Source organism: Hyla sarda, chromosome 3, assembly GCF_029499605.1.
Source record: "Hyla sarda isolate aHylSar1 chromosome 3, aHylSar1.hap1, whole genome shotgun sequence".
In the NCBI taxonomy this organism is placed as follows: Eukaryota; Metazoa; Chordata; class Amphibia; order Anura; family Hylidae; genus Hyla; species Hyla sarda.
In genome coordinates, this window is record NC_079191.1 from 167850079 (window position 1) to 167871397 (window position 21319).

At 45.7% G+C, this 21319-nt stretch overlaps 1 protein-coding gene across 9 annotated transcripts in view; it reads right to left on the reverse strand.

Annotated features, from left to right (window-relative positions):
• TP63 (tumor protein p63) overlaps positions 1–21319 on the reverse strand; it is a 249622-nt gene that overhangs the window by 211835 nt on the left and 16468 nt on the right. For 5 of the 9 annotated variants that reach the window (XM_056565447.1, XM_056565438.1, XM_056565446.1 and 2 more), the window contains exon 1: positions 14031–14098. The exons of 1 other annotated variant lie outside the window; for it this stretch is intronic. In XM_056565447.1, coding sequence (XP_056421422.1) covers positions 14031–14095 — 65 coding nt within the window. In that variant the 5' untranslated portion in view covers positions 14096–14098. Of the gene's footprint in view, positions 1–13997; positions 14099–15338; positions 15501–21319 lie in introns of those variants that run through there. 3 more of the 9 variants (XM_056565440.1, XM_056565441.1, XM_056565439.1) reach the window with 3 other exon arrangements.

Consider the following 21319-nt stretch of genomic DNA (forward strand, 5'->3'; position numbering starts at 1 on the left):
TTTCTCTTCAAAATCCCAACGGCGTTCCTTCTCTTCTGAGCATTGTAGTTCGCCCGCAGAGCACTTTATATCTACATATGGGGTATGTTCTTACTCAGAAGACATGGGGTTACAAATTTTTTTCCTATTTTCCCTCAGGGATGTGGAATTCCTATCGCCCGACGCCCGGGACTAGCAGTTTTGGGCGCCGGGCAGGTGAATTTGTCCGGCCCTTAGCATGGCTTCGGGCAAGCAAGGCCGGACCTGACAAGTGCGGCGGCGATCTGCAGTCTGTATGGAGCGGGCTCCCGACTCCTGCCCGCTCCATACTCTGCAGCCTGTGTCCTCGGAAGCAGAGCAGGGGAGATGAGAAGCTGTGTACAGTATTTGTCTTCTCTCCCCTGCTCTGCAGACGTGCGGGGGGAGATGAGGGGGCGTGGCTTATTTCTCCCCGTGCAGACCTGCGTCCTCTCCCTTCACTCCCCCCAGCTGTAGCTTCGGAGAGCTGAGGGGAGGAGGCACATCTGCACGGGGAGATGTATGCGGTGCTCACAGGGGAGTATGGAGCGGGCTCGGGATTCCTGCCCGCTCCATACTCTGCAGCCCCCGGCTGTTCTCAGTAGCTGGGGGCCACCGCTAATAGATCGCCGCGGCTGGCTATTAACCCTTTAGACCGCCGCTGTCAAAGCTGACAGCGGCGTCTAAAGGGAGATGTGAATGCTCCCTGGTGGGCTAGTGGGGTGGATCGCCCCCCCGCAGCGCGATCGCAGGGGGGGGATCCACTATGGAGGTAGCCATTACCTCTGCTTCCTGCTGTCCCGCTCTGTCATTGTTAGATCCTGGCTGGACTAGGCTCTATCAATGGATCACAGAGCACACAGATTAATAGAGTTCAATAGAATCTATACATCTGTATGAGGAATCTAATGATTCCTCATAAGTCTAATTAAGTGTAAAAAAATTAAATAAAATAAAAAAATTTAATAAAAGTTTGAAAGACACACATTAACCCAGTGGTCTTCAAACTTTGCCCCTCCAGATGCCGTTGGCTGTCCGGGCATGCTGGGAGTTGTAGTTTTGCAACATCTGGAGGGCCACAGTTTGTAGACCGCTGCATTAACCCCTTTCATGTTAAAAGTTCAAATCACCCCATTTTCCTATATAAAAACATGCAAACATAATAAAAATAAACATATTTGGTATCGCTTCGTGCGTAATTGTACAACCTATTAAAATATAACATTATGTATCCCGTACGGTAAATGTAAAAAAAATACCAAACCACAGATTTGCAATTTTATAATATCCCAGAAAAAAAAGTTAAAAAGCGATTAAAAAGTCAGATCAATACCAAAATGGTACCGATACAAAAAACAGATTATGGCGCAAAAAATGAGCCCTCATACAGCCTGGTATGTGGGAAAAAAATAAAGCTACAGGGGTTAAAAAATGGCAATTAAAAAAATTAGAAAAAGTTCAGAATTAGTAAAACATGACTTAAACGATACAAATCTGGTATCGCTGTAATCAGGCGGCCTAAAGTATAAAACTAACATGTTACCTCAACCACAAGGTAAATGGCGTAGAAAAGAAAACCACCAAATCTGCAAAATTATCTTTTACTATTTTAATTTCACTTCCCTAAATATATATATATTTTTTTGGTTCAGAGAATATCTTATTGAAAAATTAAAAGGTATCCTTATAGTAGGTAGTTATGGCTATTATAGGGCGAGGAGGAAAAAATTAGAGCGTAAAAGCGAAAATTGGCCTGAACAAGTGGATCGTCATGAGGGACAAGTAGATTTTGCTCCATTTTGGTCCCGTGGACAAGTAGTTTTTTATAAAAATTTCCACACCCCTGTCCCTTGTGAAAAATTTAGGGTAACACCAGCATTTTAGTGAAAACATTTTTTTTTTTTTTTTCCCATCCAACTTTAATGAAAATTCTTGAAAAACCTGTGGGTTGTTAAGGCTCACTATTACCCCTTGTCACGTTCCGTGAGGGGTGTAGTTTCCAAAATGGGGTCAAATGTGGGTATTTATTTTTTGGCGTTTATTTCAGAACCGCTGTAAAATCAGCCACCCCTGTGCAAATCACCAATTTAGGCCTCAAATGTACATGGTGCGCTCTAACTCCTGAGTCTTTTTATGAGCCCACAGAGCATTTTACGCCCACATATGGGGTATTTCTGTATTCAGGAGAAATTATGTTACAAATTTTGGGGGTATTTTTTTCCTTTTACCTCTTGTGAAAATAAAAAGTAAAGGACAACACCAGCATGCTAGTGTAAATTTTTTTTTTTACACTAACAGGCTGGTGTAGACTCCAACAGAAAAAGCCCCCAAAATTTGTAGTGCAATTTTTCCAGAGTACAGAAATACCCCATATGTGGCCCTAAACTGTTTCCTTGAAATACGACAGGGCTCCGAAGTGAGAGAGCGCCATGCGCATTTGAGGACAAAATTAGGGATTGCATAGGAGTGGACATAGGGGTATTCTACACCAGTGATTCCCAAACAGGGTGCATCCAGCTGTTGCTAAACTCCCAGCATGCCTGGCCTGGACAGTCAGTGGCTGTCCGGAAATGCTGGGAGTTGTTGTTGTTTTGCACCAGCTGGAGGCTCCGTTTTGGAAACACTGCTGTACAAAACGTTTTTAATTTTTATTGGGGGGGGGGGGGGGGACAGTGTAAGGGGTGTATATGTAGTGTTTTACCCTTTATTATGTGTTAGTGTAGTGTTTTTAGTGTACATTCGAAGGTTTGAAGTGAGCTTACCGCTACGAGTTTGCACTGCGGCAAAAAATTTGCTGCAGTTCATACTTGAAGCAGGAAACTTACTGTAAACCCGTCCGTGTGAATGTACCCTGTACATTCACATTGGGGGGCAAACCTCCAGCTGTTTCAAAACTACAACTCCTAGCATGTACTGACAGACTGTGCATGCTGGGAGTTGTACTTTTGGAACAGCTAGAGGCACACTGGTTGGAAAACCTTCAGTTAGGTTCTGTTACCTAACTCAGTATTTTCCAACCAGTGTGCCTCCAGCTGTTGCAAAACTACAACTCCCAGCATGTACTGATCGCCGAACTGCATGCTGGGATATGTAGTTATGCAACAGCTGGAGGTACACAACTACAACTCCCAGCATGGCGAGACAGCTGTTTGGGCATGCTGGGATTTGCAGTTTTGCAACATCTGGAGGGCTACAGTTTAGAAACCACTGCACAGATGTTGAAAAACTACAAATCCCAGCATGCCCAGACAGCAAACTGCTATGTGGGCATGCTGGGAGTTGTAGTTTTACAAGATCTAGAGGGCTACAGTTCACTGCACAGTGATATCCAAACTGTAGCCCTCCAACTGTTGCAAAACTACAAATCCCAGCATGACAGCTGTCTGGGCATGCTGGGAGTTGTAGTTTTGCAACATCTGGAGGGCAACAGTGTAGAGACCACTGTATAGTGGTCTCAGACTGTAGCTCTCCAGATGTTGCTAGACAACTTACCGGTTTCCGTCGGATCTAGGGACCCAGCTGCACGACATGTCGGCCTCCGATCTCCGACAGCCTCGCTCGCAGGGTAAGTGGACTTCGGTGCCGGTCCTCTTTCATTTTCCCCGTTCTGCCCCACCTATTGTGGGTGGGCAGAACAGGGAAAACGGCATCGCCGACATGGGGGGGCATTTGGGGGGGGCATGACCCCCATGGGCATTTGCGCGGGGTGCCTGCTGATCGATATCAGCAGTCAACCCGGTCCGATCCCTGCCCGCTGCGCGGCAAGGACCGAAATTCCCACGGACATACATGTATGTCCTTGGTCCTTAAAGGGGTACTCCGGTGAAGTTTTTTCTTTTAAATCAACTAGTGCCAGAAAGTTACACATATTTGTAAATTACTTCTATTAAAAAATCTTAATCCTTCCAGTACTTATTAGCTGCTGAATGCTACAGAGGAAATTCCTTTCTTTTTGGAACACTGATGACATCACGAGCACAGTGCTCTCTGCTGACATCTGTGTCCATTTTAGCAACCGTGCATAGCAGATGTATGCTAAGGCAAGCATGGTGGCTCAGTGGTTAGCACTACTGCCTTGCAGCGCTGGGGCCTTGGGTTCAAATCCCACTAAGGACAACAATAAATAAAGACTTATTATTATTATTATAATAATGTCAGCAGAGAGCACTGTGCTTGTGATGTCATCAGAGAGCATTCCAAAAAGAAAATAATTTCCTCTGTAGTATTCAGCAGTTAATAAGTACAGGAAGGATTAAGATTTTTTAATAGAAGTAATTTACAAATCTGTTTAACTTTCTGGAGCCAGTTGATTTAAAAGAAAAAAGGTTTTCACCGGAGTACCCCTTTAAGACCCAGGGTGTCAAGATGTACCTGTACGCCCGTGGTCCTGCACAGGTTAAAGGGGTATTCCAGGAAAAAACTTATTTTTATATATCAACTGGCTCCAGAAAGTTAAACAGATTTGTAAATTAATTCTATTAAGAAATCTTAATCCTTCCAATAATTATCAGCTGCTGAAGTTGAGTTGTTCTTTTCTGTCTGGCAACAGCGCTCACTGCTGACATCTCTGCTTGTCTCGGGAATTGCACAGAGTAGAAGAGGTTTGCTATGGGGATTTACTTCTACTCAGGGCAGTTCCCTGGACAGGGGTCATCAAAGAGCACTTAGACAGAAAAGAACAACTCTACTTCAGCAGCTCATAAGTACTGAAAGGATTAAGATTTTTTAATAGAAGTCATTACAAATCTGTTTAACTTTCTTGAGCCAGTTAATATATATATATATATATATATATATATATATATATATATATATATATAAAAATTCCAGGATAACCCCTTTAAGGACGACGCCCATTTTGACCTTAAAGGGGTTCTCCGGTGCTTAGACATCTCATCCCCTATCCAAAGGATAGGGGATAAGATGAATGATCGCAGGAGTCCCGCCGCTGGGGACCCCCGTGATCTTGCACGCGGCACCCCGTTTGTAATCAGTCCCCGGAGCGTGTTCGCTCCGGGTCTGATTACCGGCGGGCAGCATGTGACATCACGCTCCAGCCCCCCTTGTGATGTCATGCTCCGCCCCTCAATGCAAGCCTACGGGAGGGGGGGTGACAGCTATCACGCCCCCTGCCGTAGGCTTGCATTGAGGGGTGGAGTGGGACGTCACACGGGGGCGGAGGCGTGACGTCACACACTGTTCGCCCTGTGGTCGCCAGTAATCAGACCCGGGGACTGATTAAAAACGGGGTGCCGCGTGCAAGATCACGGGGGTCCCCAGCGACGGGACTCCCGCCATCAGGAATCTTATCCCCTATCCTTTGGATAGGGTATAAGATGTCTAAGCACCGGAGAACCCCTTTAAAGGGGTACTCCTGTGGAAAACTTTTTTTTTTTAAATCAACTGGTGCCAGAAAGTTAAACAGATTTCTAAATCACTTCTATTAAAAAATTTTAATCCTTCCAGTACTTTTTAGGGACTGTATACTGAAGAGAAATTCAAAAAAGAAATGCATTTACTCTGATGTCCTGACTGCAGTGCTCTCTGCTGACCTCTGCTGTTCATTTTAGGAACTGTACAGAGCAGGAGAAAATCCCCATAGCAAACATATGCTGCTCTGGACAGTTCCTAAAATGGACAGCAGAGGTCAGAAGAGAGCACTGTGGTCATGACATCAGAGGAATTGCATTTCTTTTTTGGATTTCTCTTTAGTATACAGCCCCTAAAAAGTACTGAAAGGATTAAGATTTTTTAATAGAAGTGATTTACAAATCTGTTTAACTTTCTGGCACCAGTTGATTAAAAAAAAAAAAAGTTTTCCACGGGAGTACCCCTTTAAGGACAAGCCAATTAGTTTTTTCCTCCTCTTCTAAAAAATCATAACGCTTTAAATTTTGCACCTACAGACCCATAATTGTACTTTGTAATGACATCAATCATTTAATAACAACATCTACGGCAAAACCAAAAGTGAAATTGAAAAGAAAAACAAACGCCATATTGTATATTTTGGGGGCTTCCGTTTCTACGCAGTGCACTTTTCGGTTAAAATGAAACATTATTTTTATTCTGTAGGTCCATATGTCTAAAGGACACACATTTATGTAGGTTTTATTTTATTTTACTACTTTTAAAAAAAATTATAACTACACGCACCAAAATTATTATGTTTAAAATTGTCATATTCTGACCCCTATAACTTTTTAATGTTTCCGCATACAGGGCTATATGAGGGCTCATTGTTTGCTCTGTACTTTTTATCAGAACCATTTTTATTTTTTGATGGGACTTTTTGATCGCTTTTTATAATTTTTTTTATGGTATATGAAGTGAAAAAAGATAATAAAAGTGATTTAACCCCTTCCCTAATAAGTTTGAATCACCCCTCTTTTCCCATTAAAAAAAAAAAAATATTTAAAACAAACATTAACATATGTTGTATCACCTGGTGCGTATATGTCCGAACTATAAAAATGTAATGTTACTTTAACCACACGGATAATGACGTACACGATAAAAAATACCGAAATCCAAAATTGCGTATTTTTGTTCACATTGTATACCCTAAAAAATTTATTAAGTGATCGAAAAGTCCCATCCAAACAAAAATGGTACTGATAAAAACTAAAGATCACAGCGCCCTCACAAACAAAACATACAAAAAAATACCATGCTATACCATGCAATCTTTTGATTGCATACACTGATCAATGCTATGCTGATCAATGTTATTGGTGCTCTGCTGCTCCAACCTGCTGAAGCTCCCTGGAGGAGGCAGGTAAGGGCCCTCTTGCCGTCTACTTAGCTGATCAGGACATTGCTCCGCTGAGCTGTCAGGATCATTTCACTTTCATTTGAGACGTCACCTTTGATTGCAGTGTCTAAAGCAGTGGTTCCCAACCAGGGTGCCTCCAGGTGTTGCAAAACGACAACCCCCAGAATGCCTGGACAGCCAAAGGCTCTCCAGGCATGCTGGGAGCTGTAGTTTTAGAAAACTGGTTGGGAAACACTGGTCTAAAGGGTTAATGCCGGGCATCGGACTGATCTGCGATGCTCGGCATTAACCGTGGGTCCTGGCTGCTTATAGCAATTGGGACCCACTGGGTTTGAAGCTTGTGAGCACGCTTCAAACACCGGTAACGGGACCAGGGCATAGAGGCACACTCTCGGTCCGTAAGGTGTTAAAATTGTCCTTTTCTGACCCCTATAACATTTTTGTGTCATAATCTGTAGTTTTTATCAGTACCATTGTTTTGATGGGACTTTTTAATCACTATTGATTCATTTTTTTTGGAATATAAAGTGATCAGAAATCACATTTCTCCTTTAACCCCTTAAAGGGGTAGTCCAGTGGTGAAAAACTTATCCCCTATCCTAAGGATAGGGGATAAGTTTGAGATCGCGGGGGTCCGACCGCTGGGGCCCCCTGCGATCTCTCTGTACGGGGCCCCGGCTCTTCGGCCAGATAGCGGGTGTCGACCTCCGCACGAAGCGGCGGCCGACACGCCCCCTCAATACATCTCAATGGCAGAGCCGGAGATTGCCAAAGGCAGCGCTTCGGCTCTGCCATGGAGTTGTATTGAGGGGGCGTGTCGGCCGCCGCTTCGTGCGGAGGTCGACACGCCCTCTTACCGCGGGCTGTCGGGGCTCCCAGCAGTCGGACCCCCGCGATCTGCAACTTATCCCCTATCCTTAAGATAGGGGATAAGTTGTTCACCACTGAGTCACCACTGGACTACTCCTTTAAGGACGGCGGGCGTATGCATAAGCCCCCGTTTTAAAGTCCTTAAGGACTGAGGGCGTATGGATGCGCCCATGGGAATTCTGGTCCCCGCTACTCGGGGACCGGACTGGGGTGACTGCTGATATCTATCAGCAGGCACCCAGCGTGCAAACCCCTGGGGGGGGGTCCTCGAGACCCCCCCCCCCCCATGTTGGCGATCGCCGTAAATAGTCGGTCAATTCAGACCAATGATTTGCGGCTTTTCCGGGTCAATCGGACAGCCTTTGTCTGAGACAGCCCCATTCACCCTTACACAGCAGGAGTGAGGGGGCACAGGTGCCGCCTCACGATCACGTGATTGATCGGTCGGAACGGCCGATCAATCACGACCCTGCCGGGAGGCGATCGGGACGGCGAAGATGGCGGAGATTGGCGTCGGCGATAGTCTCCTACCTTGCTGTGGTCCGGCGGGGGTTGCCTCGGGATCGGTTGCGGCGACAGGAGCAGCAGGATCGGCAACAGCAACGGTGGCGGTCCCAGCGGAAGGATACAGCAGGAGGTGAGGCTTGATCACTTCCTGCTGTTGCTTAGCAACAAATCGCAGCATGCACAGGCAAAGGGCATGCTGGGAGTTGTAGTTTTGCAACAGCTGGAGTTCCAAATACAACTCCCAGCATGCCCTTTTTCTATGAAAATGTGTGCAGCCAGCTATTACAAAACTACAACTCCCAGCATGAAGACTTGCATAGACTACCAAAGGGCATGCTGGGAGTTGTAGCAGTGTGCCTCCAGCTGTTGCAAAACCACAACTCCCAGCATGCCCTTCGGCAGTCAATGCATGCTGATTGTTGCAGTTTTGCAACAGCTGGACACACATTGGTTGTGAAACTGAGTTTGTTAGCTAACTCAGTGTTTTGCAACCTGTGTGCCTCCAGCTGTTGCAAAATACAACTCCAAGCATGCACTGAGAGACTGTACATGCTGGGAGTTCTAGTTTTGCAACAGCTGGAGGCACACTGGTTGCGAAACATTGAGTTAAAGGGGTACTCCGGTGAAAAACTTTTTTTTTTTTTAATCAACTGGTGCCAGAAAGTTAAACAGATTTGTAAATTACTTCTATTAAAAAATCTTAATCCTTCCTGTACTTATTAGCTGCTAAATACTACAGGGGAAATTCTTTTCCGTTTGAAACACAGAGCTGTCTGCTGACATCATGAGCACAGTGCTCTCTGCTGACATCTCTGTCCATTTTAAGAACATATTCTGTTCTGGACAGTTCATAAAATGGACAGAGATGTCAGCAGAGAGCACTGTGCTCGTGATGTCCACAGGCAGTTCTGTGTTTCAAAAATAAAAGAATTTCCGCTGTAGTTTTCAGCAGCTAATAAGTACAGGAAGGATTAAGATTTTTTAATAGTAGTCATTTACAAATCTGTTTAACTTTCCGGCACCAGTTGATTTAAAAAAAAAAAGTTTTTCACCGGAGTACCCCTTTAAGTAACAAACTATGTTTTGCAACCAATGTGCCTCCATCTGTTGCATAACTACAACTCCCAGCATGTATGGTCTTTCAGTGCATGTTGGAAGTTTTAGTTTTGCAACAGCTGGAGGTTTGCCCCCCCCCCCATGTGAATGTACAGGGTACATTCACATGGGCGGGTTTACAGCGAGTTCTGCTGCAAGTTTGTGGTGCGGCAAACTTTCCGCCGCAGCTCAAACTCCCAGCGCGAAACTCATTATAAACCTGCGCCCGTGTGAATGTATCCTATAAACACTACACTAACACATCATAAAGGGTAAATCACTACATATACACATACCCCTAGTCCCCCCCCCCCCCCCCCACTCCAATAGAAAAAAAAAAATGTATTGTATGGCAGTGTTTCCAAAACGGAGCCTCCAGCTGTTGCAAAACAACAACTCACAGTATTGCCGACATATGGGGTATCTCTGTACTCAGGAGAAATTGCGTTACAAATTTTGGGGGGCATTTTCTCCTTTTACCCCTTATGAAAAGGAAAAGTTGGGGCTACACCAGCATATTTTTAATTTTCACAAGCGGTAAAAGGAAAAAAAGACCCCCAAAATTTGTAACACAATATCTCCTGAATACAGAACTACCCCATATGTGGGCTTTAAGTGCTCTGCGAGTGCACAACATGGCTCAGAAGTGAGAGCGTGCCATGTACATTTGGGGTCTAAATTGGTGATTTGCACAGGGGTGGCTGATTTTACAACAGTTCTGACATTTACGAAAAACAATAAATACCCAGATGTGACCCCATTTTGGAAACTACACCCCTCACGGAATGTAACAAGGGCTACAGTGAGCCCTAACACCCACAGGTGTTTGACAAATTTCCGTTAAAGTTGGATGTGAAAATGAAAAAAAATTTAAAAAAATCACTAAAATGCTGGTGTTACCCTACATTTTTCATTTTCACAAGGGAGAATAGGAAAAAAGCCCCCCAAAATGTGTAGCCCCATTTCTTTTGAGTAAGAACATACCCCATATGTGGATGTAAAGTGCTCTGCGGGCGAACTACAATGCTCAGAAGAGGAGCGCCATTGGGCTTCTGGAGAATGGATGTGTCCGAAATTGAAGGCCATGTGTGTTTACAAAGCCCCAATAGGCCAGAACAGTGGACCCCCCCCCCCCACGTGACCCAATTTTGGAAACTACACCCCTCACGTATTGTAATAAGGGGTGCAGTCAGCATTTACACCTCACAGGTGTCTGACAGATTTTTGGAACAGTGGTCCGTGAAAATTAAAAATGTAATGTTTCATTTGCACAGCCCACTGTTTCAAAGATCTGTCAAACGCCAGTGGGGTGTAAATGTTCACTGCACCCCTTATTAAATTCTGTGAGGGGTGTAGTTTCCAAAATAGGGTCACATGTGGGGGGGGGGTCCACTGTTCTGACACCACGGGGAGCTTTGTAAACGCACATGGCCCCTGACTTTCATTCCAAACAAATTCTCTCGCCATAAGCTCAATGGCGCTCCTTCTCTTCTTAGCATTGTAGTTTGCCCGCAGAACACTTTACATCCATATATGGGGTATTACCATACTCAGAAGAAATGGGGTTACAAATTTTGGGAGGCTTTTTCTCCAATTACCCCTTGGGAAAATGAAAAATTTGGGGTAAACCCAGCATTTCAGTGAAAAAAATCTAAATTTTTCATTTTCACGTCCAACTTTAGCAGAAATTTGTCAAGCATCTGGGGGTGTTAAGGCTCACTGCACCCCTTGTTACATTCCTTGAGGGGTGTAGTTTCCAAAATAGTATGCCATGTGTGTTTTTTTTTGCTGTTCTGGCACCATGCGACATGTCCCCCAAAAACCATTTCAGCAAAATTTGCTTTACAAAAGCCAAATGTGACTTCTCTTCTGATCATTGTAGTGCGCCCGCAGTGCACTTGACGTCCACACATGGGGTATTCCCATACTCAGAAGAGATGGTGTTACAAATTTTGGGGGGCCTTTCTCCTATAACCCGTTGTAAAAATGTAAAAATTGGGGGAAAACCAGCATTTTAGTGAAAAAAAATAAAAATTAATTTACACATCCAACTTCAACGAAAAGTCGTCAAACACCTGTGAGGTGTTAAGGCTCACTGTACCCCTTGTTACGTGCTTTGAGGGATGTAGTTTCCAAAATGGTATGCCATGTGGGGTTTTCTGCTGTTCTGGCACCATAGGGGCTTCCTAAATGTAACATGCCCTCCAAAAACCAGTTCAGCAAAATTCACTCTCCAAAATCCCATTGTCGCTCCTTCCCTTCTGAGCCCTCTACTGCGCCCGCCGAACACTTGACATACACATATGAGGTATTTCCTTACTCGAGAGAAATTGGGTTACAAATTTTGGGGGGGTTTTTCTCCTTTTACCCCTTGTAAAATTTGAAAAACTGGGTCGACAAGAACATGCAAATGTAAAAAATGAAGATTTTGAATTTTCTCCTTTACCTTGCTGCTATTCCTGTGAAACACCTAAAGGGTTAACACACTTTCTGAATGTCATTTTGAATACTTGGAGGGGTGCAGTTTTTATAATGGGGTAATTTGTGGGGTATTTCTAATATGAAGACCACTCAAATCCACTTCGAAACTGAACTGGTCCCTGAAAAATTCAGATTTTGAAAATTTTGTGAAAAATTGGAAAATTGCTGCTGAACTTTGAAGCCCTTAAAAGTTGTATTTGTATCTGTGCACTGCGCACACTTTTGCCTGCTGTTAGCAGCACTGACACACTAATCTTTGTGAGGTAGGTGTCTTATGCACGTGCGCAGGGTTGTATCTACACACTGCGCATGCGTGAACTCTAGTATGGCGATGCGTAATCCGCACATGCGCCATGCTCACCAATATGGCGCCGGCCACCGGAAACTACACACGGGACGCCGCAGATGCTAACAGAGGTATAAATCTATATTTCTAGGCTCTTATTGGTTGGGCTGCATATAAATTGTCTCTTTGGACTTAATCAACTCACTCCCTGAGGAAGCGAATAGCGAAACGGCGTAGGGGTGTTCACTGTCCCAGGCATGTAAGTACAGCATATTGTTCACTCTTATTGGGACATGGGATCTGTACTTGGTTGGCTACTTGATGATGGTGATTGGATGAGGCTCCATAACTATTGTCTCTGAGCTCACCTATCCTCCATCCCTATCCCATTTATTCCTTAGAGTTAACAATCTGATGTTTTAATGTTCACTGCTGTATCTTAATATATGGTCTGCTGTTACTCTAGTGTGGATGTCCGGTTTATACAATAGGCTTTAATCAGCTATATACTTGTTCGGACACTGAACCTACTTATATCCATTAGCACCTTATATATATTTAATATTCTTATCTTTTGCCCTGTACTGTGACTTTTTTCTTCTAACTACTGCTGGTCCATTTTATATTTACATTTCCTTGTTTGTGTTTTTAACGTGTAACAATAAAGATAGATTTTTTTTTTATTATTTAGTTGTGTTCCATGCTGTGATAGGTTTACAAAAGTAAAAACATGTCAACTTTATGATGCCAACATAATGTAGACATATTGTATTTGTGAATCAATATATAATTTAATTGGAATATTCATTTTCTTTAAAAGCAGAGAGTTTCAAAGTTAAAAAAATGCAAAATTTTCATGAAATTTGGGGATTTTTCACCAAGAAAGGATGCAAGTAACAACTAAAATTTACCACTGTGTTAAAGTAGAATATGTCACGAAAAAACGGTCTTGGAATCAAAACAATCGGTGAAAGCATCTCAGAGTTATTAATGCTTAAAGTGACAGTGGTCAGAATTGCTAAAAAGGGCTCAGTCCTTAAGGTGAAAAAGGGCTCAGTCCTTAAGGGGTTAAGTCCCCTTTTTTTTTTACTTACGGTGGTTCCACGGTATATAACGGTATTTTCACCCCCCCCAAATCACGTGACCCGCCAGCACTATTCTGCCCCCCCCCCCTATTAATGATCAGCCCAGCGGGGTACTACTCACATATGTCACCTTCAAGCACTGCCCTCCTCCTCCTCCTCTTTGTTGGGGGCCGCCGGCGATGGAACTCACTGTACGCCAGTGGTCTCCAACCTGCGGACCTCCAGTTGTTGCAAAACTACAACTCCCAGCATGCCCGGAAAGCCAATGGCTGTCCAAGCATGCTGGGAGTTGTAGTTTTGCAACAGCTGGAGGTCCGCAGGTTGGAGACCACTGCTGTACGCTGTATCCCTATGCCCGGGCTGCAAAAGATAAAGAAAATAAACTGTAACTCACCTACGTCGGCCTTACGCTGGGGACGGGAACATCGGACAGCCGTCAGCCTATCACCGGCCAGAGTGATGTCCCGTCCCCACCAGTGATAGGCTGAGCCCACTGTCATGTAAGAAGCCGGTGGTACATGACAGTGGGCTCAGCCTATCACTGGCCAGGGCGGGACATCGCTGTGGCCGGTGATAGGCTGACGGCTGTCCGACGTTCCCGTCCCCAGCATAAGGCCGACATAGGTGAGTTACAGTTTATTTTCTTTATCTTTTGCAGCCCGGGCATAGGGATACAGCGTACAGCAGTGGTCTCAAACATGCGGACCTCCAGCTGTTGCAAAACTACAACTCCCAGCATGCCCGGACAGCCGTTGGCTGAATGAATGAATTATCAGCTGCAGCTCTGTCCCCACATCGGGGAACTAATCATATGTGACCCGCGAACGCTGTTCTGCCCCCCCCCCCCCCCAATTAATTATCAGCCCAGCGCTGCGCTATCCCCATCAGGGTAAATAATCACATGTCACCCGCAATCGCTGCCTTCCTCATCCACCTGTTTGTTGCGGTCGCCGGCGCTGACACTCTATACTGTGCTGTATCCCTATGCTGTATCACCATGCCCGGGCTGCAAAAAAACAAACAAAATAAACTTTGACTCAAAGTCCGGTACCGGCCTCATCTGCTTCCTGGGGACAGGAACGTCGGACAGCCGTCAGCCTATCATCGGCTGCAGTGATGTTCCGCCTCGGCCAGTGATAGGCTGAGCCCATTGTCATGTAAGAAGCTGGCTTTTTACATGACAGTGGGGTCAGTCTATCAGCGGCCGAGGCGGAACATCGCTGCAGCCGATGATAGGCTGACGGCTGTCCGACGTTTTGTCCCCAGCGCAAGGCCGACGTCGGAAAATGCGTTTGTTTATTTTGTTTACCTTTTGCAGACTGGGCATAGGGATACGGCACAGTATAGAGAGTGTCAGCGCCGGCGGCCGCAACAAACAGGAGGGAGAGGAGGGCAGCGCTTGCAGACAACATATGAGTAGTACCCCGATGGGGACAGCGCAGCACTGGGCTGATAATTTTGGGGGGGGGGGAAGGGAGAGGAGGAAATACCATTATATACCGTGGAACCGCCAAAAGTTACAAAAATACAGTGATACACACATTTGCTCATACTGCCCAGCCCTAAGTAGTAGCACTACCTAAAAAAAATTTAAAACTAGAGGGAAAAAAAGTGAAACACACACTTTATTAAAATCTAATTAAAATTTGGCTATAAAAAAATAAAAATTTCGTTAGATACATTTTTTCCCATCCCTTCTGCAGAAAAAACGCCAGAAAAACTGCCAAAACTTAGGAAAAGCCTGGGGCAGTTTTTCTGGCGTTTTTTTAAGTGTAAAAAAAAAAAAAAAACACACATGGAAACCTAGCCTAACAGATCTAATCTATGCATAAAGTGCACAAAAGTATATGTTCAATGGCAATTCTCCTAAGAACATGTGCATTCAACTATTCACCCTTTATTTACCTGTACAGAAAAAAAGTATGAAAAAAATGATAATGTCTATAGAAGGTGGACACATATGGGTAAGATTAAAGGGGGCTCCAAATCTCCTGCTGTATGGAATTCAGGGGTCGGCACGTGCTCCACATATCCTCTATGAGAACGGACCCCCGAAATCAGACACTATATACTGTGAAAAGGGGATAAGTCTTCAAACGCTGGTATACCCCTTTAAGGCCTAAAGTATTCAAACAAATAACCAATTCATTTCATGAAATGGCCCATTATAATGTACAGTAGTGTTAATGCCAGTGAACCGCCCATACCGGCAGACCCTCCCTCCCATGTCCGGGACACTCACCTAAATTTGTCCTCCACGTTCCTCACCGGCGGGTAATGGATGATTCCCTTGTGCGCGCCTAGCGTTGGGGGCGGAGCCAGCAGAGATCACGTGACGTCCGCTGAAGGCCCCGTTTGTTTGTTTTCTAACGTTGCAGGAGGTGTAGGGAACTGCAATTGGGGACAAGACTAAGCGTGTGAAGTCATGTCTGCTCTTCTGCAAAATAAAACAGAACTAAGTTATAAATACTATGTAGGGCAGTGTTTCCCAACCAGGGTGCCTCCAGCTGTTGCAAAACTACAACTCCCAGCATGCCGCTGTGCGGGCATGCTGGGAGTTGTAGTTTTGGAACAGCTGGAGGCACCCTGGTTGGGAAACACTGATGTAGGGCTTTACCTCAGGCTGCAGTAATATCAGGAGTGCATGACAACCCTGCCATCTACCAAGTATGAGGCAAACAGCGTCCATTTTAGGACATCCTCAGTCATCAGCCGTAACTCCGTCCCGTGTCAGGCGAAACAGCGCCCCGGCTCGAACCAATCGCCGTCAGTCATCAGCCGTAACTGCGTCCCGTGTCAGGCGAAACAGCGTCCCACCTCGAACCAATCGCCGTCAGTCATCAGCTGCAACTCTGTCTCCCCCTCAGGCGAAACATCATCCCGCCTTCTCCCTCACACCAATCACCATCATCCTTCAGCCACAACTCCCTCATCCAAAACGCTGTCATGCCTCAGACGATTCTCCCTCAGATGCAACTTCCTGCCGCATAGCAGAGCCAGCGCTACACAGCATGTATAGCAGAGTCGAAACTGTGAAACATGCACGTGTACTACAGACACTACATGTTCTACAGAATCTGTATAGCAGAGCCGACACTTAATAGCATGTGAGCACTGGTGTCGCCGCCCAGTGCTACGCCATTTTATGCTAGGGACGTTAGGGACCCACTCTAAATAGGTGGCCTTGACGTGGCGAGTGGGCTTTGTACTTTTTGATCAAAACGTATATACTAACAACCTGTTAGTTTTTGAAATTATGCTGAGAAGCAATTGGATCATTGTGCAAGACTGTAGATGTGCACCATGTCTGTCTTCTACCTGAATTCACACTGAATAGCATGTACAACAGAACCCGTATAGCAGAGAGCCGACACTGAATAGCATGTACAACAGAACCCGTACAGCAGAGAGCCGACACTGAATAGCATGTACAACAGAACCCGTATAGCAGAGAGCCAACACTGAATAGCATGTACAACAGAACCCGTATAGCAGAGAGCCAACACTGAATAGCATGTACAACAGAACCCGTATAGCAGAGAGCCGACACTGAATAGCATGTACAACAGAACCCGTATAGCAGAGAGCCGACACTGAATAGCATGTACAACAGAACCCGTACAGCAGAGAGCCGACACTGAATAGCATGTACAACAGAACCCGTATAGCAGAGAGCCGACACTGAATAGCATGTACAACAGAACCCGTATAGCAGAGAGCCAACACTGAATAGCATGTACAACAGAACCCGTATAGCAGAGAGCCAACACTGAATAGCATGTACAACAGAACCCGTATAGCAGAGAGCCAACACTGAATAGCATGTACAACAGAACCCGTATAGCAGAGAGCCGACACTGAATAGCATGTACAACAGAACCCGTATAGCAGAGAGCCGACACTGAATAGCATGTACAACAGAACCCGTATAGCAGAGAGCCAACACTGAATAGCATGTACAACAGAACCCGTATAGCAGAGAGCCGACACTGAATAGCATGTACAACAGAACCCGTATAGCAGAGAGCCGACACTGAATAGCATGTACAACAGAACCCGTATAGCAGAGAGCCGACACTGAATAGCATGTACAACAGAACCCGTATAGCAGAGAGCCGACACTGAATAGCATGTACAACAGAACCCGTATAGCAGAGAGCCGACACTGAATAGCATGTACAACAGAACCCGTATAGCAGAGAGCCGACACTGAATAGCATGTACAACAGAACCCGTACAGCAGAGAGCCGACACTGAATAGCATGTACAACAGAACCCGTATAGCAGAGAGCCGACACTGAATAGCATGTACAACAGAACCCGTATAGCAGAGAGCCGACACTGAATAGCATGTACAACAGAACCCGTATAGCAGAGAGCCGACACTGAATAGCATATACAGCAGAACCCGTATAGCAGAGAGCAGACACTGAATAGCATGTACAGCAGAACCCGTACAGCAGAGAGCCGACACTGAATAGCATGTACAACAGAACCCGTATAGCAGAGAGCCGACACTGAATAGCATGTACAACAGAACCCGTATAGCAGAGAGCCGACACTGAATAGCATGTACAACAGAACCCGTACAGCAGAGAGCCGACACTGAATAGCATGTACAACAGAACCCGTATAGCAGAGCCGACACTGAATAGCATGTACAACAGAACCCGTATAGCAGAGAGCCGACACTGAATAGCATTTACAACAGAACCCGTACAGCAGAGAGCCGACACTGAATAGCATGTACAACAGAACCCGTATAGCAGAGAGCCGACACTGAATAGCATGTACAACAGAACCCGTATAGCAGAGAGCCAACACTGAATAGCATGTACAACAGAACCCGTATAGCAGAGAGCCGACACTGAATAGCATGTACAACAGAACCCGTATAGCAGAGAGCCAACACTGAATAGCATTTACAACAGAACCCGTACAGCAGAGAGCCAACACTGAATAGCATTTACAACAGAACCCGTATAGCAGGGGGCCAAGACTGAATAGCATGTACAACAGAACCCGTATAGCAGAGCCGACACTGAATAGCATGTACAACAGAACCCGTATAGCAGAGAGCCGACACTGAATAGCATGTACAACAGAACCCGTATAGCAGAGAGCCGACACTGAATAGCATGTACAACAGAACCCGTACAGCAGAGAGCCGACACTGAATAGCATGTACAACAGAACCCGTACAGCAGAGAGCCGACACTGAATAGCATGTACAGCAGAACCCGTATAGCAGGGAGCCGACACTGAATAGCATGTACAGCAGAACCCGTATAGCAGAGAGCCGACACTGAATAGCATGTACAACAGAACCCGTATAGCAGAGAGCCGACACTGAATAGCATGTATAACAGAACCCGTATAGCAGAGAGCCGACACTGAATAGCATGTACAACAGAACCCGTATAGCAGAGAGCCGACACTGAATAGCATGTACAACAGAACCCGTACAGCAGAGAGCCGACACTGAATAGCATGTACAACAGAACCCGTATAGCAGAGAGCCGACACTGAATAGCATGTACAACAGAACCCGTATAGCAGAGAGCCGACACTGAATAGCATGTACAACAGAACCCGTACAGCAGAGAGCCGACACTGAATAGCATGTACAACAGAACCCGTACAGCAGAGAGCCGACACTGAATAGCATGTACAACAGAACCCGTACAGCAGAGAGCCGACACTGAATAGCATGTACAACAGAACCCGTATAGCAGAGAGCCGACACTGAATAGCATGTACAACAGAACCCGTATAGCAGAGAGCCGACACTGAATAGCATGTACAACAGAACCCGTATAGCAGAGAGCCGACACTGAATAGCATGTACAACAGAACCCGTATAGCAGAGCCAACACTGAATAGCATGTACAACAGAACCCGTATAGCAGAGAGCCAACACTGAATAGCATTTACAACAGAACCCGTACAGCAGAGAGCCAACACTGAATAGCATTTACAACAGAACCCGTATAGCAGAGAGCCAACACTGAATAGCATGTACAACAGAACCCGTATAGCAGAGCCGACACTGAATAGCATGTACAACAGAACCCGTATAGCAGAGAGCCGACACTGAATAGCATGTACAACAGAACCCGTATAGCAGAGAGCCGACACTGAATAGCATGTACAACAGAACCCGTACAGCAGAGAGCCGACACTGAATAGCATGTACAACAGAACCCGTACAGCAGAGAGCCGACACTGAATAGCATGTACAGCAGAACCCGTATAGCAGGGAGCCGACACTGAATAGCATGTACAACAGAACCCGTATAGCAGAGAGCCGACACTGAATAGCATGTACAACAGAACCCGTATAGCAGAGAGCCGACACTGAATAGCATGTACAACAGAACCCGTATAGCAGAGAGCCGACACTGAATAGCATGTACAACAGAACCCGTATAGCAGAGAGCCAACACTGAATAGCATGTACAACAGAACCCGTACAGCAGAGAGCCGACACTGAATAGCATGTACAACAGAACCCGTATAGCAGAGAGCCGACACTGAATAGCATGTACAACAGAACCCGTATAGCAGAGAGCCGACACTGAATAGCATGTACAACAGAACCCGTACAGCAGAGAGCCGACACTGAATAGCATGTACAACAGAACCCGTACAGCAGAGAGCCGACACTGAATAGCATGTACAACAGAACCCGTACAGCAGAGAGCCGACACTGAATAGCATGTACAACAGAACCCGTACAGCAGAGAGCCGACACTGAATAGCATGTACAACAGAACCCGTATAGCAGAGAGCCGACACTGAATAGCATGTACAACAGAACCCGTATAGCAGAGGGCCGACACTGAATAGCATGTACAACAGAACCCGTATAGCAGAGAGCCGACACTGAATAGCATGTACAACAGAACCCGTATAGCAGAGAGCCGACACTGAATAGCATGTACAACAGAACCCGTATAGCAGAGCCAACACTGAATAGCATGTACAACAGAACCCGTATAGCAGAGAGCCAACACTGAATAGCATGTACAACAGAACCCGTATAGCAGAGAGCCAACACTGAATAGCATGTACAACAGAACCCGTACAGCAGAGAGCCGACACTGAATAGCATGTACAACAGAACCCATATAGCAGAGAGCCGACACTGAATAGCATTTACAACAGAACCCGTACTGCAGAGAGCCAACACTGAATAGCATTTACAACAGAACCCGTATAGCAGAGAGCCGACACTGAATAGCATGTACAACAGAACCCGTACAGCAGAGAGCCAACACTGAATAGCATGTACAACAGAACCCGTATAGCAGAGAGCCGACACTGAATAGCATGTACAACAGAACCCGTACAGCAGAGAGCCGACACTGAATAGCATGTACAACAGAACCCGTATAGCAGAGAGCCAACACTGAATAGCATGTACAACAGAACCCGTACAGCAGAGAGCCGACACTGAATAGCATGTACAACAGAACCCGTATAGCAGAGAGCCGACACTGAATAGCATGTACAACAGAACCCGTACAGCAGAGAGCCGACACTGAATAGCATGTACAACAGAACCCGTACAGCAGAGAGCCGACACTGAATAGCATGTACAACAGAACCCGTACAGCAGAGAGCCGACACTGAATAGCATGTACAACAGAACCCGTACAGCAGAGAGCCGACACTGAATAGCATGTACAACAGAACCCGTATAGCAGAGAGCCGACACTGAATAGCATGTACAACAGAACCCGTATAGCAGAGAGCCGACACTGAATAGCATGTACAACAGAACCCGTATAGCAGAGGGCCGACACTGAATAGCATGTACAACAGAACCCGTATAGCAGAGAGCCGACACTGAATAGCATGTACAACAGAACCCGTATAGCAGAGAGCCGACACTGAATAGCATGTACAACAGAACCCGTATAGCAGAGCCAACACTGAATAGCATGTACAACAGAACCCGTATAGCAGAGAGCCAACACTGAATAGCATTTACAACAGAACCCGTACTGCAGAGAGCCAACACTGAATAGCATTTACAACAGAACCCGTATAGCAGAGAGCCGACACTGAATAGCATGTACAACAGAACCCGTACAGCAGAGAGCCAACACTGAATAGCATGTACAACAGAACCCGTATAGCAGAGAGCCGACACTGAATAGCATGTACAACAGAACCCGTACAGCAGAGAGCCGACACTGAATAGCATGTACAACAGAA